This window comes from Monodelphis domestica, chromosome 1, assembly GCF_027887165.1.
Source record: "Monodelphis domestica isolate mMonDom1 chromosome 1, mMonDom1.pri, whole genome shotgun sequence".
NCBI lineage: Eukaryota > Metazoa > Chordata > Mammalia > Didelphimorphia > Didelphidae > Monodelphis > Monodelphis domestica.
The window spans coordinates 550836413-550861772 of NC_077227.1; the positions used below are offsets into that span (position 1 = coordinate 550836413).

Consider the following 25360-nt stretch of genomic DNA (forward strand, 5'->3'; position numbering starts at 1 on the left):
CTTGATCTTCACAACCTCAGAGGTAGGTGACCATTATTGTCCCCATTTTGCAGATGACAGTGACTGAGGCAAGCAGAGGGTTAAGTCATTGGCCTGGGGCACACAGTTAGTTAAGTGTCTGTGGTTGAATTAGCCTTGGTTTTGCTCTTTGCTTTGAAATGATATGGTGGCTAAGAATCCTTTGCAAGCTGGCTTCTTTTCTGAAAAAGCCTATAGTACCAAAAACAAAACAAATAAACAAACAAAAAAAAACAAACCCGTGGTCCCGAGAACTTTGCCCATCCACCATCCTAATATTGTCAAGGGAGAAAGCAATAAATATTATCTTTCCAGTAATAAGAATACAGTGTGGAAAATATGTTAGATTTGGAGCTAGAAGATCCAGATGAAAATTTCAGTTCTTCCACTTAGAGTGATCCTGGACAAGTCTCTTTACTTCAACGAGTTTTGAGGCAAAAATTGTTGATCAGAAATGCCAATAAAAGAAACAAAGTCTCCAAACCAAAAAGAAATAGGTTTATTGAGAGGACCGGTCTCACAATAAATCTGGACTCTGGTCCAGCTTTAGACCCTGAGCTTTAGCAGATGGCCACTTCTATGCCCAGAAGGCTGGTGAAAGTTTATATACTCAGAACCAACCATCATCCCTGGTGCTCCTGTCTAAGCAGCAAGAACTCCTTTGAATCAGCAAAATAATAAGCAAAAATAATAAAAAGCAGAAGTGATGTTTGATATATTTGATACAGAATAGGGATGAGGCCATCTTAAGGCTGTGGTTTCAGGCTTATAGTCAAGATGCTGAAGTCTGGCAAGCCAGGTAAATAAAAAATAATGGTAAATGCTAAAGAGAAAGAATGATTCATGTGATTAATGCTCAGAGAAGGTTACAAGTTTAAGGATATATTCACTTGATAAAATGCTACTAAAATCATAAGGGGTTAAATAATATTAATTGACTTATGCTAACATTGTTTAACTATGCTAAAAATAGTCATCATGAAGCTAATCATAAAGGAGGGGGGAGGGGATTTTTCATTCACAGTTTTAGTATCTTTAAAGTAAAGGGGTCAAACCAAATGATCTCATAGGTATTTTTCAACCCTAAATCCATAATACTAGATTTTAGTATATGTATAGAATTTAAAGTATATACATGACACATGTACTTCAATTAGTAAAGTTCAATCTGGGCAAGGTTCTCATGTCAAAGGTGAAGAGAAGAATACTTTTACTTGTAGAAATAAGGGAAGGACTGGAGGGAGGTGTCACTTGAGCTGTGGCCTTGAAGCAAGAGAAGGTTTTCAGTCAGTAGAAGTGTATTTTCCTATACTTTCCTGAGCCGGGTTTTTTTAAAGGCCCCCCTAATCTCCAGACACTTCCTCTACAAAAAACACGCCTGGAAGAAAATTGGACTGGGGCCCCACGATCTTACTTGGTAACTGCTTCTTTAGGAGGCATCTAGTTGGTTCACTGGATAGAGTTCTGTATTTGAAATCACGAAGACCTGAGTTCAGAAGGAGGCTCAAACACTTATTAGCTGTGTGACCCTGGGCAAGTCACTTAGCTGTTATCTGCCTCTGTTTCCTCATCTGTAAAAATCAATCCATAAACATTTATTAAGCCCCTATTATGTGCCAGGCATTGTGCCCAGTGTCAGATGCAAAATGAGGCAAAAGAAAGGCCCTGCCCTCAAAGAGCTTTCAATCTAATAAAAGAGACAAAATGCAAACATGTTCAAACAATGTGTATACAAGATAAATAGGAAATAATTAATTAACAGAGGAATGGTAGTAGAATTAAGAGGGGTTGGGAAAGACTTCCTGTTAAAGATCGAATTTTGTGAAATTTACAGGAAGCCAGGGAAGACAGTAGGTAGAGTACCAGGCATGGGGGACAGCCAGAGAAAGTGCCCCAGAGATGGGAGTGCCTGGCTCATGGAAGAGCCAAAAGGCTAACATCCCTGGATCAAAGAGGATGTGGGGAAGAATAAGGCATAAGAAGACTGGAAAGACACAAGGAGCCAGGAAAGGGAATAATAATAATAATAATACCTATTCTTAATGGGGTCGTGAGATTAAAGTGATATATTTGTAAAGTGTTTTATAAACCCCAAAACACTATCTATATAAATGTTTGCTATTTTTTTTTTAATTTTTTTTCACAAAAGCCAAAGTCAGGCTCTACTTTACTTTCTCCTCTCTCTCACCAACCATCTGTCTTTAAACCCTTTCCTTCTTTCCCTACTCACCTCCAGTTCTGGAACTGTGGTTCATGTTTCACATTAGCTATTTGTTCCTGAATGGAACATATCAATTTACTCCTATATGGTCAAATTCACCTTCCTTATAACTTCCTGGACCAAATACCCCTCCCTGCCCATCACTGCCCTGTATAAGTTGTCTCTGCCATTAGAATGTGAGCTCCTGGAGAGCAGGGATTCTTTGCTTTTTTTGACTTGCACGCCCAGTGTTTAAAACAGTGCTGAATCTACTCTCAATTTCTTCTCTCTTCCTCATTCTTAGAGGCCTTCAGTTTTAGCCTGAGCTTAACTTTGAACTACAAAGAAAACTGATTTCAGAAACAGGAGAAGTTTTATATTCAATCATGGAACAAAAGGAGATGCTTATAAATCATTCAACAGTTAAAGAGATTCACTGGCCATGGCAAGAGAACAATATTTAACAAGATTAGATACTGAATTAGATACTGAGGATACCTTGAGTTGATTCTGTTGAACAAAGTTCATTAGACTAAGTTGCCTATCCTGATCCACCAGCCAAGCATCAAAAGTACTCATCCACCTTCTGGTCACTGTTTTGCATTCAAGAAATGAGGGAGTGACACCAACAGTCCCAGGAGCCTAAGTCTCAAGGAAGCTCCCAGTATCTTTTTTTTTTTTAAATAAAACCCTTAGCTTCTGTCTTGGAATCAATACTGTGTATTGGCTCCAAGGCAGAAGAGTGGTAAGGGCTAGGCAATGGGGGTCAAGGGACTTGCCCAGGGTCACACAGCTGGTAAGTGTCTGAGGCCAGATTTGAAACTAGGACCTCCCATCTATCTCTAGGCCTGACTCTCAATCCACTGAGCTACCCAGCTGCCCCCCTTCCAGTATCTTTTAAGGAGAAAAAACATCCTAGCTTTCATGAGGGGAAAGTTTAGGATCTATTAAAACTCTACTGTCCAGTCTAACCCTCTCATTTTGCAGAAGAGGAAACTGAGACTTCCTTATACCAATCTTAAGTTGCATTCTTGGCTCTTTTATCCATTACTCCTAGAAAGCAGAACAAATTTGACCCCTGTTGTACATTAAAACCCTTCAGACATGTGGCATCAGCCATCAGGGAGCCCCCGTGTTTTCTCTGCTCCAAGCTAAATATCTCAAATCCTTTCAAATGATTCTTATGTGTATAATCTTAAGGCCGGCCCTTCCCTATCCTGGCTGTCCTCCTCTGCATGTTCTCTAGTATGTCAATGTCCCCAGGAGCTTAGCACAGAACTCTGAATATGGACTGATTTTTAGAACCCAAATGGATGACTTTACATCGATACCTACTAAACTTCATCCTATTTGATTCAGACCAATTTTCTAACTCATCAAGAACTTTTTGGATCCTTACTCTGTCATCCAACATATTAGATGACTATCCTTGCTTTCAGGCACCTACAAATGTGATAAACATGCCATTTTTTTTTAATATATTTTGTTTGATCATTTCCAAGCATTATTCGTTAAAGACATAGATCATTTTCTTTTCCTCCCCCCCACCCCCCATAGCCAACGCGTAAGTCCACTGGGCATTAGATGTTTTCTTGATTTGAACCCATTGCTTTGTTGATAGTATTTGCATTAGAGTGTTCATTTAGAGTCTCTCCTCTGTCATGTCCCCTCAACCGCCGCATTCAGGCAGTTGCTTTTCCTCGGTGTTTCCACTCCCATAGTTTATCCTTTGCTTATGAATAGTGGATAAACATGCCATTTTTACTTTTATCAATTGCATTTATAAGAGGAAGGAAAGGAATAAGCATTTATGTAGCCACTGTCTACATTGTCTACACTGTCCACACCTACTATGTGCCAGGCACTTCACTAAATACTTTTCATTAATATTGCATTTGATCCCTACAACAACCTATAAGTTTGTTCTGTCCTTTACAATCCAAGCATCATTCCCCTGATAGAGAATTGTCCCCATTTTAAAATGAGAAAACTAAGTTAAGTGACTGACAGGGTCATACAGCTTGTGTCTGAGGCGGAATTTGAATTCCTGTCTTCCTGACTCCAGACTTACCATTCTATTCAATGTACCACTTAGCTGCCTTCTGATAAATATGTTAAATGGAACAGGCCAAGAAGCTATCACTGGAGCTCCCCACTAGAAATTTCCTTCCAAGTTGACATCAAAATATGACTTACTATTCGAAGAGTCTATCTCTTCAACCTGTTTCAGTGCCATAACTGTACTATTATCAAGGCTATATCTCTCCATCTTTTCTAAAATAATAAAATCATATACTTGTTAAATACTTAGTTAAAATGGAAGCAAACTTCACATCTAGTATTGCCCAAAACTGCCAGTCTAAGAACCTTTTTTGAAAAAGCAAATGAGATTAGTCCAGCATCATCCATTCTTCATGAAAGCCATGCTGGTTCTTTGTGGCTACTGCCTCCTTTTCCAGCTACCTATCCACTGCCCATTTGAGAAAGTTGCCAGGAATCAAAGCCAAGCTCCTAAGCTTACAATTCCTAGTTTTCCTTCTCTTCTATAAAAAAATAAGGATATTTACTCTTCTGCAGTCTTATATTTCTCCCACAGATTAGAAAGGGTTTTAAATGCCAGGGGAATTTGTATTTTATATTATTGTTTTTAATCCTGTGAGCATGCAAAGCAGATAGTCCTCATTTTACACAGGAGGAAACTGAGGCTTGGAGAGGTGGAAAGGACATCTCTGTGACTTGTCCATGATTTTTTCAGCAACAACTGACAGTAGCTGAATAACTCTGGATTTCATTTCACAGAATCCCTGGATCATTGAGCTAGAGTGGTCAAAGATCCTAGAGGTCAGGTAGTCAAGCCCTCTCATTTGACATGTTAGAAACAGAGGTCCAGAGGGAGTATGTCATTTGCCTAAGGTCCCTTAGGTGGTAAGTAGAAGATTTGGGATTTATTGCCTAAATCAATCAAGTCTAATAACTAATAAACATTTATTAAACACCTTCTTCTTGTTCTACTCTTTGTGACCCCCTTTGAGGTTTTCTTGGCAGCGCTATTTAAGTAATTTGCCATTCCCTCCATCAGCTCATTTTACAGATGAGGAAACTGAGGCAAACAGGGTTAAGTGACCAGCCCAGGGGCACATGGCTAGTAAGTATTTTAGGCCAGATTTGAACTCAGGAAATTAAAGTCTTCCTGACTCTAGGCCTGGCACTCTATCCATTGGACCACCTAGATGTTCCCAGTAAGCCAAGTACTGTATGTTTTTTTTTTATTTTAGTCCTTTTCCCCCTTAACTTCAGTGTTAGAATCATTCTAATCAACTACTTTATTGTTTCTATGTTCTTTTTTTTTAGACAGATACTTGTCAGGGTTTGTGGAACATCATTCCTCACGCCAAATAATACAGGGCTATAACAGATTTAAGGACAAAGAAGGCCTTTTAGAAACATCATTTTCCCTGGTCCCCATCTTATACCCTGGGATAAGAGTGAAGGTCAGTCTTCTGGAACAACTTCCTGCAGAATAAGGGCACAAGATCAGGGAGGACCATGGGGTCCTTGGAACAATCTGCATATTGTCTCCAAGATAGAAAAGTGATAAGGGTTAGGCAACAGGAGTTAAGTGATTTACCCAGGGTCACACGGCCAGTTAATTTCTGAGGTCAAATTTGAATCCAGAACTTCCTGTCTTGGAGTAACTTTCAATCCACTGAGCCCCTGCCAAGTACTGTTTTAGCCATTGAGGATATAATTTTCTTGGGCATGGCAAAGTTTGAAACAAGATAAAGTTATCCAAGTGTCATATCAATGGCAACTAGGCTCTCTCTTATGTTCTCTCCATTTCTCTTGAGTATTCACTCTTACTTGACATTTTTTTGTCCTTTATAATCTAAGTATCATCCCCTATGATAGAGAAAATGGAAATAATGTCAGATTTGAGCAGATCTGCTTTCTCTGTCATCCAGTATGAGCCTTTTATCCATACCATCAAATAGTACTATCCCTTCCATGATCTTTTTTTCCTACATAAAAAAGAGAAATTCTTAAATTTAAAAAGTACCTTTTTTGTTGTCATTAGCTTTTCTTGAACCTCCCCTGAAGCTTTGACACCCAGGACACTCTTGCAGGAACAACAGAGAGAGTCCCTATAGATGACTGGATAATTGATTTCTTCACCAGGATTATTTAGTCAATCCACACAATTCTTGTGATCCTTTTCCCAATCTCATCTATTTCTCATTCTGTCCAAATCAACTATGATTTCAATTTTGATTTCCATTTCCATTGATCTCTACCTAAATTCTTTGCACCATGCATTTTTCCCTCCTCTGGTTCCTAAAATTCATCATATTATTGTGATTCTTAATATACCTTCACATTCCTCCTTTTGCCTACCCTGTCCCATTCAAATAAAGTATACCTTCCAAAAATGATATTAGATGTAGGAGTCATCCCACCAAGTCTTAAGTCCCTCATTTCACAGTTGTCAGAACTAATACTAAAGAGAGATGAAATGATTTATCTAAGCTCACACAGCTGGTAGCATTGGTAGCACAGAACTTAGATACTCTCAGATTTGTTCAGTTCAATATTTTTCCCTGTCAGTCCTGGCTTTTAGGGGTTAGACCGAGGCAAATGCGACTCAAGTGTAGAGTTATGCAACAAGGCTTTATTAGAGCAAAGGAGAGGCAAAGGAGAATAGGAGGCTGGTGGCAGTAGTAGTGGCAGTGGGGTCGGGGGAAGCCCCATAGCCTGTGGATGGCTAGGAGTATCCAACTGGATGGAGAAGGGAGCGATTTTTTATAGGGTGGTTGTCTGGGAAGAGGTAACCTGTGTTGTCTCTAATTGGTCAAAGTTGGAGTATTTGGGTTCAGTTGAATGGCCCTAGGGGGCTTGGGAACCTCCTTCTCTAGGGCGGGAAGTTCTCAGGCCTGATGGTCAGTGATGTAGGAGGTCATTTGTCTGGGCCTGACAGCAAAATCCTGATGTTCTGTCAGGTGTTGCTACTGTGGCAGTTCCTGTCACAGGCTTGGGCAGGTGCTGGGGGAAAAGGGAATGCTTTGTTCCCCTGGTCTATTATTCCCTACACATTTTTATTCCCTAATATTTGTTGGCTTGGATAGTTAATCCTATTGGATGCAATATACACACAAACATGATGTTTAAATTGCTTGTTGGGATTTTTTTTAGTGACAATTTGAAATAAAAACTTTGAAACTTTACCCACATTTGTGAAATATAGTCAATTTCCATGTAACTTCATAAGTTTTTCTAAAGATATAACCATTAACATAAAATGACATCTGATCCAAATGTATAATTATGGATATAACATTAATATTTAAATATATTTCAGTATTGATAGGAATCTGTGATTTCCCTGAAATGAATATATCTTCTAGCCACTGCTTCTCATACTATGGAATTTACATCCATGGCTTTCCATAAATGTTTCATAAGTTTTCTATCAAAGGTACTGGAGCCCTTCTAGCTCTTTGATGTCAATACAATTAAAACTAGTTCATTTCAAACAACTGTGAATATATATTAGGAAATTGGAAGGTTTTTGCCTAGAGAAAAGGAGATTTATAAGAGCCATGATAACTGTTCTCATATGTTTGAAGGATAATACCAAATAGGGTTTAGACTTCTTGACTTGGCCCCAGAGGGTAAACTGAGCAATGAGTGGAAGTTTCAAAGAGGTATATATAGGATTAATATTAAAAAAAAAAACTAACTTCCTGAGAATTGAAAAGACCTCCAAAAGAATGCCTTTTAGAGTTTGTGATTTTCTTTGATTAAAAGCTGTCTGATCACTTATTAGATATATTTTCAGAGGGGACTGATGAAACTATGAGAATGGTCAGATAAATCATAGAGATAATGAGGATGAAGAAAAGACAATTCACCATGTGGTCATAATGTGGTTAAGGTTATTGAATCTCACCCAAAGAATGGATTGATGACTCAATTTGACTTCATTTTGAGGAAACAAGCTTTATTAAAAGAGTAACAGAGCAACTAGTCTAGTAAGTAATTAAGGTAGGATAAGAACGTAAGGTGTGGCAAAGTAAAGTAGAGTGAGAGATTAAAAAGGTAAGAGTAAAAAGTAGGTAGGGGTTCTCAGGAATGCTTTTATTCTTGCTTAGTTACTAAGGAAGAGGGTATTTGTTTGGGCAGTCATTGCCCTGTGTCTCCATGGAACTGATGTCACTTTACCCAGGGTCCACTTTGATCTGTGTGGCTTTACCCATGGCTCCCCATTTGTCTCCTAAGGAAAACAAATCACTATATAAATGAGATCCCAGGGCAAATTTAGGTCAAGTTTTGCTCTTTCCTGCCCAAACTCTCAGGCAGGCAATGAGTGTGGAAATTAAGGATTGTTTGAGTGTAGTCCTGTGTGACTAGGAAATACCACCAACCAAGGACCTAGGTTATGGCTAAAGACTGATGTGAGGAATTTTCTTATCATTGTGAATCTAAACAACTCATATGTCTTACATGAAAGGTGGCCCCATTCTAATCAACTAGTATTGTTTCCATGTTCTTTTGTATGCAATGTTCAGCAGGGTTTGTGGGACCTTTCAGCCCACGTTATTCCCTACCACAAATGACACAGGACACAGGTCAGGGCACAGGATGAAGGAAGAACTTGGGGGCTTGTGTTCTTGATGTGGCAAGGGTCATCAATGGCATCCAGGGATTGGAGGTATACTTGTTGCTTAGTAGGCACCATCTGAAACTGGAACTGGGAAAGCTGAGAGGCAACAAATTTAACAAATCAATTAAACAGGCCAGGGCCAAAAAGCAAAAGAAGCAATAGTGAAAGCAAAGTGGGTATGAAGAAATACCACCAAATGTCCAAAGGAAGGAAACACTTAATGAAGTTCCAAAGGGATACTGTTAAGGGTAAAATTTAGGGGTTGAGACTGAATATGATTTTTGTTTGTTTGTTTTTTCAAAGTACCAGCTTCTTGTCTTATTTATTAAATCAATAGTTCTATCACTTTCGATTTTATTAATTTCTCCCTTAATTTTTAGGATTTCTAATTTGGTTTTCTGCTGGGGGTTTTTAATTTGATCGCTTTCGAGTTTTTTCAATTGCATTTCCAATTGATTGATCTCTGCTCTCCCTTGTTTGTTAATATGAGCTTTCAGGGATATGAATTTGCCTCTGATTACCGCTTTGGCTGCATCCCAAAAGGTTTGAAAGGATGTTTCGCCATTGTCATTTTCCTTGATGAAATTATTAATTGTTTCTATGATTTCTTCTTTAGCTAAACGGTTTTGGAGTATCATATTGTTTAATTTCCAATTGGTTTTAGATTTGGTTTTCCATGTACCATTACTAATCATTATTTTTATTGCCTTGTGATCTGAGAAGGCTGCATTCATTATTTCTGCTTTTTTGCATTTGTGTGCTATGTTTCTGTGACCTAATGTATGGTCAATTTTTGTGAATGTGCCATGTGGTGCTGAGAAGAAGGTGTATTCCTTTTTATCCCTATTTATTTTTCTCCATATGTCTATTAATTCTAATTTTTCTAAGATTTCATTCACTTCTTTTACCTCTTTCTTATTTATTTTTTGATTTGATTTATCTAAATTTGATAATGGTTGGTTTAAGTCTCCCACTAGTATGGTTTTATTGTCTATTTCTTCCTTCAATTCTCCTAGTTTCTCCATTAGAAATTTGGGTGCTATATTATTTGGTGCATACATGTTGATTAATGATATTTCCTCATTGTCTATAGTCCCTTTGTGAATATGATTTTTAGTGGTCACCAGTGATTTAAATTCTAAATCCCAATGAAATACTCAAGTCAGAATGGAATTTTATGGTGGTTTATTTACAGTAGAAGGAAGAAATTAAGATGAGGGAGAAAGAGGGAAAAGGGTAGAAGATCTACTCCGGCCTGGCCTGAGCCAGGGGGAGTTCAGAGGCCTCTCAGTCAAGGGGCCGTCCCAGAAGATTAAATCTAGCTCAGCTTCCAGCCAGGAGGCTTCCTCCAAGATGAGGGATCTCCTTGGTGGCTGGTGCCTTCAGAAAGGTCAAGGGAAAGGGGGAGTCAGCCTTATAACTCACCATGTGGTCCCTTCAGGGAAGCAGTCTGAGGTCTCACACTCCACCAAGTCAAGTTCCACTGCCAAAGTACGCAAAAAATCCGTCTCACAGGAAGGGACGTGAAATATAAAGGCAGTTCTTTACATCACTTCCTATGTCTCACATGTACCAATGGTGGCTTAAACTTGGCTTAGGACAGCCCAGGGGGTCAGATTTGTCACTTGCTAGCACACCCAGGTCATAGACCATCCTCCCCCACAATTAATCCTTAAGTGGGGGTGTATACATTCCTGATTGCTAGAATTCTAAAGACTAAGCAGGGTTGAGTAAATCTAAAGTTCACAATACTGAGTTACCTTTTTATGTTCCTAATGTTCTTTCCTTATTTTCTTCAACTTCCATGCTTCTGTAGATGTTACTAAATTTCTAAATCAAAGGAAACTCAAGTTTATAGTTTGAGGTGGTTGTTTTCACCTGTAACATTGTCAAAAATATACAGTGATTTATTTTTTGTTTTCATCAATTAATATGCAAAACAAATTTTCGCATAAGTTTTCCAAAGTTATATGATCCAGATTGTCTCTCTCTCTTTCCCTTCTTTCTCCCTTAGCTGGCAAGCAATTTATGCAAAACATTTTCATGTTGTTCACTTTTGTAATTGAATAATAGTATAAAAGCAAAACATATACTTAAATAAACAAGTGAAAAATCACATGCTTTCATCTATATTCTTACTCCAAAAGCTTATTCTCTGGAGGTAAATAGCATTCTTTTTTCATAAAAGTCCCTCAGAATTGTTCTGGAGCATTGCATTGCTTTTAGTAGCTAAGTCTATCACATTTGATTATTCCATAATATTGCTGTTACTCTGTACAGTGTTTTCCTGGTTCTGCTTATTTTGCTGTGTATCAGCTCATGTATGTTTTTCCAGCTTTTTCTGAGATCATACTGTTCCTCATTCCTTACAGCACAATTGTATTCCATCACCATCATATAACACAATTTGTTCAGTCATTCCCCAACTGATGGACATCCCTTTAGTTTCCAAATCTTTGCCACCACAAAAAGAGCAGCTATAAGTATTTTTGTATGAGCAGGTCCTTTCCCATTTTAAAAAAATCTCTTTGAGATACAGACTTAGTAGAGGTATTACTGTAGCAAAGGATATGCATTATAGTGATTAAAAAATATTTTTTCCCAAATTACATGTAAAACTAATTTTAACATTCGACTTTTAAAATTTTTTTCAATCCAGAGAGCAGGGGAGAGGGCACATGAGGGGGGAGAGTATAATGAATCATGTGATCATGGAAAAATATTCTAAATAAAAATTAAAAAAAAATTTAAACCTAAATTCTCTTCATCCATTCCTTATTTGCTAAGGAAAACAATTTGATAATAGATTTTACATATAAAGCACTGATTTTAACAATGTAACACTGCCTAATTTTGAACTGAGAAGAACAACAATTGGTCCATTGTTTTTCTGAATATTGTTCATCTAGCAAGAATTTAAAGTATTTTTTACGTAATATCAAAACATTGGTGATATAAGAATTCATGAGCCACCCAGGAAGTCAGACTAATAATAATAGTTCTTATTTATATAGCATTTTAAAGTTTGCAAAATTCTTTATATACAATGTATATGGAATATTTTGACAAGTACATTTGGTACATTTACATGAACATACTTTATGCCCATGGTGTCAATCACTGTAGTGTCAGGCCCTGGATTCAAAGTCAAGAAAACCTAGGTTCAAATTCTTTCACAGACACTAAATATAACAGTGTGACCCCTCCCCTGGCCCAGGTTATTTTACTACTCTCTGCTTAGGTGTTGGATTCAATGATCTTCAAGCTCCAAATCTATGGTCTTATGTGCCAATAATCCTCACAACAACCCTGTGATATAGGGGCTATTTTATATTTGGCATAGAAGAGATGAGTCTTAAGTTAAATAACCAAAACCTAGGGTCACAAAGCTAGTTGGTGGTGTCAACCGAAATTCTGAAACAACAAGTTTGGGAATGTGTCTTTTGGGGAATTCCCAAACTAACTTCTTAGACTGAACAATGAATCATTAAGCATCCTTTAAGTGTCCTGAGTAGGAGTGATAGAAATGCTCAAAGCCTCAATCACTCTTTTTTTTTGTCTTAGAAGTTTCCCTTTTGGGGGGCTGCTGTGTGGCTCAGGGGATTGAGATCCTGGCCCAGAGACAGGAGGTCCTAGGTTCAAATCAGGCCTCAGACACTTCCCTGCTGTGTGACCCTGGGCAAGTCACTTAATCCCCACTGCCTAGCCCTTACCACTCTTCTTGGAGTGGTACCACACAGTATTGATTCCAAGACAGAAGGTAAGGGTTTTAAAAAAAAAAGTTTTCCCCCATTGTATGAGATTGATTCCCAACTAGATCAGCACCTGGCTGGACCACTCCCTGATACCCCAGCCTCTAGCCACCACCTCTTACCCAAGCCTGTTTGCAACCTGTCAGTGTATGTTTGCTGTACTTAATTCTTTTGGGGAATTCCCAAACTAACTTCTTAGACTGAACAATGAATCATTAAGCATCCTTTAAGTGTCCTGAGTAGGAGTGATAGAAATGCTCAAAGCCTCAATCACTCTTTTTTTTTGTCTTAGAAGTTTGTCCCCAAGTTCTATTCTTCTTTGGAAAATCTTCTTTGTTTTCCCACAACACTGTGATGAGTACCAGAGTTTTGGCTCTGTATGATATTAAGCTCTGACTCTGTGGTGACCAAATATTGAGCACTCTCTCTTGTCCTAAAGATTTGGTTCTTTGTTTTTCCAGGTTGACAGTAGTACCTCCAGGAGTAGAATGCAAGTCTCTTAACTCCAAACCCAATACTTTCTACTGTATCATGTAGCCAATGAATTAGTAAGGACAAAAATGTACTTTTTAACAAAAATTATTGTTAACTTGGAAAAACACAGAATCACCAAAGTTGTTACAAAAGAACAAGTCTTTAATCAGTTCAAGGAAGGGGAGTTCTTATGGCCACCATACACAGTCTTAGGAACACACACCAATACCACCCTGAGCTAAGCTCTGAGACTAGAAACAATGTCTCCAGGGAAATGCACCACAAATGGGAATTTCCATCAGAGGAATTTCCATTGAACTTGTTATGCAGTAAAAAATCAACCGACCTCCACTCCTCTCAAACCTCTGTCTAAAGTAGAATAGAACGTCCAGTTTAGTCTTCTTGTAGCTCAAATCATTACCACATACCTGATTAAATTCCATCAACATTATTCCAATTTATAATTTGTTGTATCTATTTCACACTAGAATTCAAGCCCTTCTTGATTTCACGGCTGGTCAAATTTGTCTTGTTAAGGACATGTCAAGTTTGCATATCATATGCCCTTAACCTTTTTCGGTGGTACAAATATAGTACAGATGCACACATAATTTATATCTGAATACATGTTCATCTCTAGATCACAAATTCATTTTGCACATTTTTAAAAACAATTCATATAATTAGTCAAAGAAAACACCATTTAGCTTAGTACTTGTATTATTAATATCCTATGCACAGATTACCCACTTTAAAAACTTTCTGTGTCATATGAGTATTGTTGCTAGTTCTGACAGCACATAAATTAAAATAACATCTGATCTGAAAAATCCCAAGTTTAAATTCTAGAATAAGTTCTTCTCAACAACATAACAACTTTTTCTGGATGACTTTTACATCTATAAGGTAGCCAGTACAATTTCTGTCCTCATAGAATAAAACAGTCCCTCTCTGTGTCCGGCTGGCTATCAATCACATTTAGACAATTCTCAAATTCACTGAAACCATTATGCATTACAAGATCTAACAAAACAAACCTCTAACCATGAGTTTTTGTGCTCAATAAAAATCTGGCTAAGCCATAGCACTGCTGGGTCTGTACCCCAAAGAGATAATGGACACAAAGACTTGTACAAAAATATTCATAGCTGCGCTCTTTGTGGTGGCCCAAAACTGGAAAACGAGGGGATGCCCATCAATTGGGGAATGGCTGAACAAACTGTGGTATATGTTGGTGATGGAATACTATTGTGCTAAAAGGAATAATAAAGTGGAGAAGTTCCATGGAGAATAGAACAACCTCCAGGAAGTGATGCAGAGCGAGAGGAGCAGAACCAGGAGAACATTGTACACAGAGACTAATACACTGTGGTATAATCGAACGTAATGGACTTCTCCATTAGTGGCGGTGTAATATCCCTGAACAACTTGCAGGGATCCAGGAGAAAAAAACACCATTCATAAGCAAAGGATAAACTATGGGAGTGGAAACACCGAGAAAAAGCAACTGCCTGAATACAGAGGTTGAGGGGACATGACAGAGGATAGACTCTAAATGAACACTCTAATGCAAATACTATCAACAAAGCAATGGGTTCAAATCAAGAAAACATCTAATGCCCAGTGGACTTACACGTCGGCTATGGGGGGTGGGGGGGGGGAGGAAAAGAAAATGATCTATGTCTTTAACGAATAATGCTTGGAAATGATCAAATAAAATATATTAAAAAAAAATTAAAATTTAAAAAAAAAATCTGGCTAACATTTCACATTTAACTGACAAACAGTAATACATGAAATTACATTTGTACCATATCAAAATCATTAGCAATCCTCCCAAGTTGCATATATCAACCCTTAGAATTAGAATTAATCTTTAGGACGGGGAGGGCCATTGTGGAAGAGGGGGGTTGTTAAGGGAGGGGGGGTAGGTGGCATCAGGAGGAAGGGGAGGGGGAACCCCAGGGATCTACGCACAGGACAAACTTGTTACCCTTCTTCTCTGGGCTCACCAACCCTTAGGGGGAGCAAAGATTTTCCTATGCAGAAACCCCAAATCCTCATCGATTGTCCTAAAAAAAACCACACACAGAGGCCATGGACTTGTCCTTCCATTCCAGCCCACCCAACCCCAGCCCCCACCATCTAGCCCACCTGGCTCTGAGTGGGTTACACCTGGGGCTGGGGAAGGGCTCCTTTCCTGAAGTTCCATATTCCTGTCTCCAAGCTTTCATAGGACTCCCTTCCCACCTGCATAACAAACTAAACAATTTGGGGTCTTATATGTTTGGGAAGTATTAGAAAGGAAGGACTACAGACCAGTTATATCGGGGCCTGAGGCTAGGGTTCTGGGAGAGGCCCAAATACAACACAAGAAACCAGAAAAAGATACTTAACACTTGAATATCTCTGTCTCTACTCTTCTGGGTGCTTAGTAGGTGCTTGATAGTTTATTGGTCTGACTTAAAAGTTCCCTTGGAACAAAAGTAAATTTGAAGTTTCATAAAACAAGGTTGTATCAAAGTACTAAAAAAAAAAATTTTTTTTAATGAGAATTCTGAACTGCAGGACTGGTCTTGAGAAAACATTTTGTATTATAATATAATCAATCAATGTCTTCTTTGCCTGGGATATAATCTGGGGTTTGGGGGTGTCTAGGGGAAGTCCATACCCCCACATAAAAAATGAAAAGAGAAATTTATTCATTTTGAGGTAATGTTGAACATCCAGGAGATACATTGCCTCCCAAAAGAGATGGGGTCTGGGGTTTGGGGGTTTTATTACCCCTTTGACAACAGGGGTTACAGGATAAAAAAGGGGCTGGGGTGAATCAGGAATGAGGTAATTCTTTGGTTTGAGGGGTACAAGGGATGATCTGTGGAATTCAAAGATTAGATTGGGTACTACCCATTGCTTCTCAGGGTGGAACTGGGAGGTGCCTACCTATGTTAATTAAAGATTTGGGGGATCTTCCCTTTCATTTTACCAGAGAGATAACTGAAACTAAGTGAGAGCTTTCTCACTTTTGTCCTGAGGTGCTGCCAATTCTTCCACGCTGTCCCATAGCAAGAAATAACCAGAATCTTCCTGTTTAAGCTGTCTTAAGCTAAATATTGTTGTTCTCCAAAATACATACATATATTGCATTGGTTAATTTTGATATTTGTAATTAAAGTATCATAGGTTTAGAGCTATAAGTAATCATAAGGAAAATCAAATTCAGCACTTTAATTTTATAGATGTGAAATAATTAAAGTAGATTGCCAAGCCATAGATGAATTCTCCCTGATCTGGAAAAAATAAAGAGCCACAAATCTTTGATTTATTTTTCCTTGAATTCATTTATCTTATCTTTCAGTGCATTGCATTTCATATGCCTCCCCAACTGAATTGATTTTTGTATTTGAAAAAGTTTTCATGAGAAGAAATAGAAGTGGTAAAGCAAAAGGTTCAAGAATTCACAAGGGCTTCCTATCAGAATTTTATGTATAACTCATGGAACTACATTTTAATCATGAAGAAAGTGGGGAAATCTAAGTTTAAAACTCCTGTAATCCAGATAATGGAATAAAATATTTATTGCTCTTCTGTTTTTTTTTTTTATCATCACAGGTATAGAAAATGATGAAGAAATCAAACAGTTAGATGAAGAAATCAAGGAGCTAAATGAATCCAATTCCCAGATGGAAGCTGACATGATTAAGCTCAGAACTCAGGTAACAGTTTTTCGAAGCCCTAAATTTCAGTCACACCTCTCCATTCGCACTCAGAGACAAGGATCCTTGAGTTGTGGCCAGATAAATGTTGTCAACCTGAAAAAACACAGAACCACCAAAGCAGTTACAAAAGAATACATCTTTCATTAGGACAAAGGAGATATTATGGCCACCACACAGTCAGACTCAGACACAGAAACACACAAACCCACCACAGAGAGCCAATATGGCTGGGGGGAAAAACCCCACCCAAAGTGGGAATATCAGTTGAAGTAAAGAACTTTGTGTTCTTTTTTTACCAGAGGGGATACAACCAAGGAGAAACTTTTGCCTCCTTTGGTAGAGACTTGGGAAAGAGGTTATAACCCAAAGTTAGGGTACTTAGGAGAGTGCTACATACAATTAAGAGAAAATAAGAAAAGGGTACTTAAAGGTGTGGCTACCACTACCATTCCTATCCAGGGTGCTCTATGGGTGCTTGATGGCCTATTGTTTTGTCTGGGAGTTTCTTGAAAGCAAGTTCCCTTGGGAAGAAGGTAAATTTGGGGTTTTATAAAGCCAGGTGGTCATTTAAAAGAAATTAATTCCTCATCTTTTTCCATTTTAAATTTCTTATTGAGATTCATCTTTGAAGTTTTTGGTTTTTTTTTTTTGTAACAAAGTTTGATATAGTCCAAAGGACATCATTTTTTTCCTAAAGAAACCTCATCTGTGAAATCATCACCAGAAAATTCCCTCTTTTATTTTAGCTATTGTTATATTAACCTATTTTAGGGTATTGTTATGCATTTAACCCTTTATTAGGATATCAGCTATTGTCACCTCAGGGTGACAAGCTTGCTGTGACCTACTTGCTATCAACGTTTGACCACTATGGTAGTATTTTAATTGATATCAAACTCTCAAAAGATTGTCCAGAATTCCTCATAGTGTACCATGCTGTGGCATTGAAAGGGGGTACTGAGAGAGGTTTGGGGCTGGATTTGAATGAATCCTTGTCTGCCATAACATATAATTGTTGGCAAAGAAGCCCATTTCATTTTGGTAACTCAGGAAAGGCACAGTAAAATTTATACTACTAGTTATTCCCCAAAATCCAGCTTCTGACCCACCAGTCTCAACCAAAGAGGACATACTTTTCAATACTAGATGGCACTGTAGAATTTACTTAGATGACAGTTCAAATGGGTGTAAATGGAACCAATGAAATGTTAATGCCCTCTAAGAGTAAACTAAAAGACTCATCCTTCTATATGCTTTGGGCACAATTGTTCTACTGATTGATCTTTCCTATGAGCTTCCAGGTGACAACTTAACTTCTGAAACCCCCATTGATTCTTGTTCCTGACAACCAACCTTCAAGAAATTCCCAGATTGACCCTTGTCCAGGCTGAACAATAAACCCTCAAATACCTTTTAGTCACACAAGCCAGCACTCAGCTAAGGACAACCAAAACCTTAATTACTTGTTGAATAACTAGCCTCTTGGCAATTTCATGGAAGTTTCTCAGAGCTTCATTCCCAAGTGGTGGCTGGGCCTATGACCTTCTCCCTCTCTTCAAAAATCTATATAAGCACAGGGGAAACTCCCAGTAATTATATTATTGTCTGTGTTTCCAGAGACATGACCATCCCAGAGCAGTTGGCTTTGCGTTATGTCTGGGGGTCATTTCCTTCCCTTGTTTCTGATTAGAAGACCTGTTCTTGGGGGGCAGCTGAGTGGCTCAGTGGATTGAGAGTCAGACCTGGAGACAGGAGGTCCTAGGTTCAAATCTAGCCTCAGACACTTCCTAGCTATGTGACCCTGAGCAAGTCACTTAACCCCATTGCCTAGCCCTTACCACTCTTCTGTCTTGGAGCCAATACACAGTATTGACTCTAAGACGGAAGGTAAAAGGGTTTAGTAAAAAAATTAAAAAAAAAATAAACAGAAGACCTGTTCTTAAAACTCCACTGATCTTGAAAGAGAACAAATTAAAAACCCCCAGAAGAAAACCAAACTAGAGATCCTAAAAATTAAGGGAGAAATTAATAAAATCGAAAGTGATAGAACTATTAAACTAATAAATAAGACTAGAAGCTGGTACTTTGAAAAAAACAAACAAAAACTACTCTGATAATTATGAGTTATTGTTCAGGTTGACACCAGAGTGCATAATAAGTAAATAAAAATCTGTTGCTCAAGGTCTAGAATAAATAGAGGGCAGCCACTGCACCTACCTGCTCAGGAGCTATTCTTGGAACTACCCTGCTACAACCATTCCTTATAGAAGAGAATAAAATAGAACTGGCCTGTGAGCTCTAAACTCCTTTTCAGAGAAAAGGAAGTTCTGAAATGAGTTGGGAATTTTCTTGAACAATTCTTTGCACTTTGTGTTGGATTTCTAAGGCTCTTCACTTTGGCCAGTTATTAGACTTAGCAACCATTGCAGAGAGCAATGGCTCTCTGTTCACTTAAAACTATTTTTGCCCAAATGATATCTGCTTGTAGCACCCCATTACTAATTTTCCACAACATCCCATTAGATAATCATTGTTCATTTCATTGTTTTGTAATAGTTTATAGAATCACATAGTCACACACAAAAAAATCACTTTAGAGGTGACCTAGTTTGATCAATACTTGGTCAAAAATCCAACCAGTCACCGTATAACCTTGACTCAAAGACCCCCACCCTCCCCAACAAAGTGAAACCCATTCCCTCTCATGGCTACCCTTTCCACATATAGATATCTATAATTGTTAGGCTTGCTGTGTGTTTACAACTTTTCAATTTTCACTCACGGCTCCTAGTCTTGTCCTCTTAAGGCCAAACTGAACAAACAAATTGCTCTTATACAAAATGGGCCTTCAGATACTTAAGGCAGATGCTATTTTACACACATAACACACACACTTCTCCCCCCAAACTCTTAAATATTCTGTTAGTAGATTGACCTCAACAACAATGAATTTTAAGCCTAACAGATGTTTGAATACTATTTCTTTACAAGGTATTTGCTATTTCAAGAAATTCTGTGAATTAAAAAAATAACATAAGAGCTAGTCATACATGATAAATCTCCCTGCATGCCTATTATTAGAATTGAAAAATAAATTCTGTCTTCAGTGTTTGTCTTCCACCAGTTCATTTTGTATTTTTTGACATCTGAGGGAAATACTTGCTTGAGATGAGCACTTATTTCCATTTGATCTCAGAAATTAATTTTAAGAGTTAATGTTTGTACTTATTGACTTGTCTTGTGAATGATCTGATGCAAATTAGGTTCTTCAAAAGAACCTGGAATAGGGCTTTCTTTCATAGATCCTTCATTTGATTTTGGGAAGAAAAGCAACACTTTCAAAGTGAGCCAGTAATGTAGAACTAGGACCCAAAGTAAAACATGATAAGCAATTAAGCCCCATCACAAATTATATTTACCCCAGGCAAGGGAAAAAACAAAAGCCCTCATACAACCATTTTTTTTTTAAAAAGACAGTTTTTGATTACTTTTTCATCTCAGACACAGTGATTCAAGGTCAGATGGCATCACACACACAGGAGATTTTCAGGCTTTTTCTATTTCACCTGATGTTCTCATGGGGGTACCAATGCTATTTTGCTATTCTTTGTCATCTCAGTGCTTAGCAGGGTCCCTGGTGAATGGTAGGTGCTTAATAAATGCTAGTTGGCTAACTGTGGTCAAACATCTTGGATCTGTGCACAAACCTCATCAATCAGGAAATATCCTGGGTTGATTGTTTTCCAAAAGCCACATTCCTTTTTCTTACATAATTGTTTTGTCAGGTTTCCCAGTTAGTAATTAAAATGTACCTGATTGCTGCCTTCCATTTTTCATCTTCTATTCCAGGTTTATAGAGTCATAGTGTTTATTCTGGCTCCTGCCCTTAATTCTCTATTTATTTGCTGACATGGGGCTACTGGTCAGTTAGTTGTTGGACACAAATTCTAGAAGGGGTTAGATGTGTGGTCAAGGGGTTCAGCTTACCATTTCTACTTCTTCTCCTTTTGCAGGGATTTCAAAATCCTGATCTCTTATAATTATTAAATTCCCTCAAAGATCCCTCTCCAGCTCAAAATCTGTGATACTTTTTATTAATTTTGTCTCAAAACCAACTTTTATAAAGCTGCAGATTGGTTTTTGTCCACTAATGATTTATAAAAATTTATGTTAATATGGGGGAGAGAATGGGATAAAATTTTAAGATTATGATTTGAAGGAAGCCAAAGATCAAGGACTAGATACACAGCTAGGTGAATTATAGAAACCACATTACATTAGATTGCGAGTTTTCAAACATTTGATCTGGATTATCATCTTGTGCTTCGTGGGCCATTTTGCCATAGAAGACTGAGATTTTTATAAATCATGAAAAGCAGAATTTCTGTCATTTATGAGCTCTTATATCACAGCCAGTAACACCCAGTGGGTTTTTGTTCTAAGTATACATTTCTCTTTCACTAGTAAAGCCAACAAAAGGAACTCTGAAAACTGCTATTATTTTGTCAGAGTTATAGCTAATAATAGTAACAGGTAGCTGTTATATAGTCTGTTAAGGTTTCGAAATCAATTTACATGTGTCATCTCATTTGATCCTCACATCTTATAAAGTAGGTGCTATTATTAGTCCAATTTTACAACTGAGGAAACTGAGGCAGACAAAACTTAAATGACTCTTCTGGGGTCATACAACTAGTAAGGATTTTAACTAAATAGAATTTTAACTCAGATCTTCATGGCTCTGACATGGGCATTGTACCCCCAAAAACTCAGGCAAACTATTATCAGGGAAACTCCCTTGCTCCCTTACATCCTTGTAACTCTGAGCCTAAAAACATCCAGTGACCCCTCTAGGGTCCTGAGATGATTATCCTCCTTTGATTGTTTTCTAGATTTAAAATGGACAGAGAGATGCACCTCCAGGCTACACCTAGATCCTATCAGGCTACATCTCAGACATCTGTTTGTTCCCTAAAACTAAGGAATCTTTATGTCCCCAGGCAGATGATCACCCCACCTCACCAAATACCTGGGTGACTAACACTCTCTGTTGTAAAAAGTATAAAATCCCCAGAACTGATGTTGTCTAGGGGAACAGCCTTTCCATTCATGCTGTCCTCCCAAGGAACTGCTCCCCATCTTGCTGGTCCACTTTGCTAGCCTCCTGGCCATTCTCAACATTACTCCCTAAATTAATAAATTTCTCTTTTTGTTTTTAAGCTAAGTTTTGGAGTCTTGCATTCTTGCAAAAGGTATCCTTCCCGAACCCCAGGGGTACACATCTGCACCCCACAACAACTCCAAGTTCTTTGATCGACATATCCACTATACTACCTAAATGATCTTCAACTATAGACTCAAAGAATATAGTATATAACTATAGCTAACAGCAATAAGAAGACAAATATGAGGAAAATTACAAGCTAACTCCTTGGAGTTGTGTCTGTTATGCCACTGAAATAATCAGTTTGATTCTGTGTCTTTTTAAAAATGGATCTTATTTACAGCTAATTGATTTTGCCCTCTAAGTCATAATTTTTGTCTATGAATAATTCAGAAATTTAGATGATCTGTATAATGAGGTAAGTATAGAAATCCAGTTCTCTTGTAAATCATAGTTCTATTCTTGTGTCAAGGAAATCTGTTGCCCTTGAAGGATTCAGGTGTACACCAGGGAGTGTATCTTTATACCACCAACTTATCCTTCAAAGATGTCTGGTTTCTTATCCTAAGAAGTCTGGTTTATTATCTCTGTTTTTGCGAAGCTGTACTTGAACAATAAACATTTCTTAGTCATAGGAGGGAAGGAGGGACCTGCTGCTAGCCCTAATTCCCAGTTTCTGTCCAATCATATTTTCTTCCACTTAGGATACTGCCTTCCTATTTTCTGTGTCCCCCTTCATTCAGGGTCTTAGCTTTGCTAGGGAAGCTGAGATTCTATTTATTGTTAAAATCATGTTTTACATTCATTCATGACCATGTCCTTGGTTTTAACTGTTAAACCACTAAGAAAGACTGGGGGTGGGGGGGGCAGATTTTTGCAAGAATGGAATCTTCAAACAGATTTCTTCAAAATAGAGTCAGGGTAAAAAATGAAACTAGTTCCCAGAAAATTTATTTTATTTTTTAATGGGAAAGCATAGTAGTTAAGGGGGGGAAGCAAATTTTCAATTGAATGTTCAGTAAATCTTGGTAAGGTTCTCTCAAAAACCTGTTCTTTATAACATCCATCCCATCCTCATGTGAGAGATGCATTGAATCTGTGAGTTAAGTGCTGGATTGGGCATCTAGAAGACTGAGTTCTAATCTTGGTTAGAGGCAGTTTATTAGCTGTGTGACACCAAGCAAGTCACAACCTCTCTGGGAGTACCATTTTCCTCATTTGTTAAATGGGCATGATAACAGTCCCTACCTCAAAAACCTAGTTGTAAGGCGTTTATATATACATCTATAAAATGTTGTCTAGTGGCAACCAATCAGTAAATATCTGGCCACCTAAATAAGTGAAGTTATTTACTGAACTCAGTCCCAAAAGGAGTTTATAATTCTTTTTGATGGGAGAAACAAATAACAAGAAATAATTATTCCTCAGAATAACAGAATTGGCATTAGATAAAAGACCAGTGTCAGGGTCAAGAAGACCTCAGTCAAGTCCTTCCTTTTATAAAAAAAAAAAAACAACAACACTTGGCCTAGAGCCTGGAACATAGTATAGGCTTTTTAAAAGGTTATCCCACCATCCCTTCCCTCTTAATCACTCAGACAATTCTTTGAGACTATAAAGCACAGGTAAGGTGCTGTTCAGCATTGGCGATGGAAGTCTCCACAAGTCCAAACCAAAAGAAAACAGTGACAGCATGTGTATTTGGTGTTTTAAGGTCTTATGAGGTTCTCCCAAAATAAATCCTTTCCTGGATAATGCAAACATAATCACTACCCCCATTTTCCAAGATAAGAAAACTGAGATTTAGGGAAATTAGATGAATTGCCTAAGCTCATACAACTAGTGAGAGTTGAACCTGGAATGTGAGCTCAGTTCTCCTGATCGCAGCTCCAATGTTCTTTCTGATGAAGCACAGGATAGAATATATTTAATAATATTTTGAACTACATTATTAAGAGACCAGGACAATAAGAGATCCAATCAAGGATGACTTCTGAATGAAAGGAAGGGGTACCCAAATAATATTTGGAAGGACTGATAGGATTTGAACATGTAGAAAGAATCTGATAAATATAAATGATTCATATATTTGATTGTATAAATTAGATTCATACTATTTCATTGATATCTGATATCAATGGTACCAATTTATACAAAAGAGCTGACTTTTAAAAAAACTCCATTCAACAAATGAATTGGGAAGTTTCCAAACTTTAATGGCAGAAGGAACAGATCAGCTGCGTGGAGAGGTTTTTCGGTTTGGTAGATTAGAAGTGTCAAAATGGAAGTTCCATGTTAACAGAAGATATATTTGTATTTTTTGGAAGTTCCTGAAACTAATACTCACAATAAAGATGGTAGTAAACTTTAATAAATAGCTGGTGGCATTCAAGACCAAATTACAGATAACGTACTGTTAATAACGGTGTTATTCCAAATTGAGACTAACTTTAATATGCAACAGACTGAATTTAAGAAAACACAGATTTTGAAGAATAGGGATAGAAAGCAATTTGTGGTTTTTAACCAGACTAGTAGCTTCACATAGGATTTTGGAAATCGGGGTTAGAGGAGGTACAGAAGTAGGATGGGATAAAAGGAAAACCTAAAATGGAAGTTCCAATATAGCCTTAAAGAGGAAGGAGAGTAGAGGAATGGAACAGAAAGAGGGCTCAAGGGGAGAAATAAGGAACTAAGAGTAGAAAAGACATTATATACATGGAAAGGGCAAATGGAGAGTAGCAAACATATTATTTAATGACCAAAAATTGACATATCTTACATTAGGAAACTAAAGAACATAAACTATAGGACTTACGACCTAGAAAAAGTCTTAGGAGCCATAAAGGCTAATACTCTCATTTTAGAGATGTAGAAACTCAGGCTTAAAGATATTTAGCAATTTTCTCAAAATCACACAAAATCCACTCAGTCACTATTACTCTGCATTCTTTTCTGTCTTCCCATTATATTACTATTTTATCTGCTCTTCTAGCAGACAGGGACCAATAAAAAGAGCAATTAATCTGAGATCAGAGGTTTCTGGTTTCACATCCTAAGTCTTAAAATGCATTATCTGTGTGACCTTGAAAAACATAATTTCACTTCTCTAAAACTCAGTTTTCTTATCTATATAATGAAGAGATTTTACTACTGTACTAAGACCTTTCCAGCCTTAAATCTATTTTTCTAAGATCCTATTCAATTCATGCTTATGTCCAGGGCATGGGATAGTATGCCTCAGATAATTGAGATCATATTTGGTAGGGGAACTATCATGTAATAGCTGGGAGTTCTAAGACAGTTGCATGACATTTATAGAGCATTGGACCAATGCATGGCCAAAATGGGAGTGTTTCTTTCGAGAGGACTAGA

At 37.7% G+C, this 25360-nt stretch overlaps 1 protein-coding gene across 26 annotated transcripts in view; it reads left to right on the plus strand.

Annotated features, from left to right (window-relative positions):
* Positions 1 to 25360, plus strand: part of MYT1L (myelin transcription factor 1 like) — a 730943-nt gene that overhangs the window by 700781 nt on the left and 4802 nt on the right. For all 26 annotated transcript variants that reach the window (XM_056813380.1, XM_056813371.1, XM_056813377.1 and 23 more), the window contains one exon: positions 16715 to 16818. In XM_056813380.1, the coding sequence (XP_056669358.1) occupies positions 16715 to 16818 (104 nt within the window). The remainder of the gene's footprint in view (positions 1 to 16714; positions 16819 to 25360) is intronic.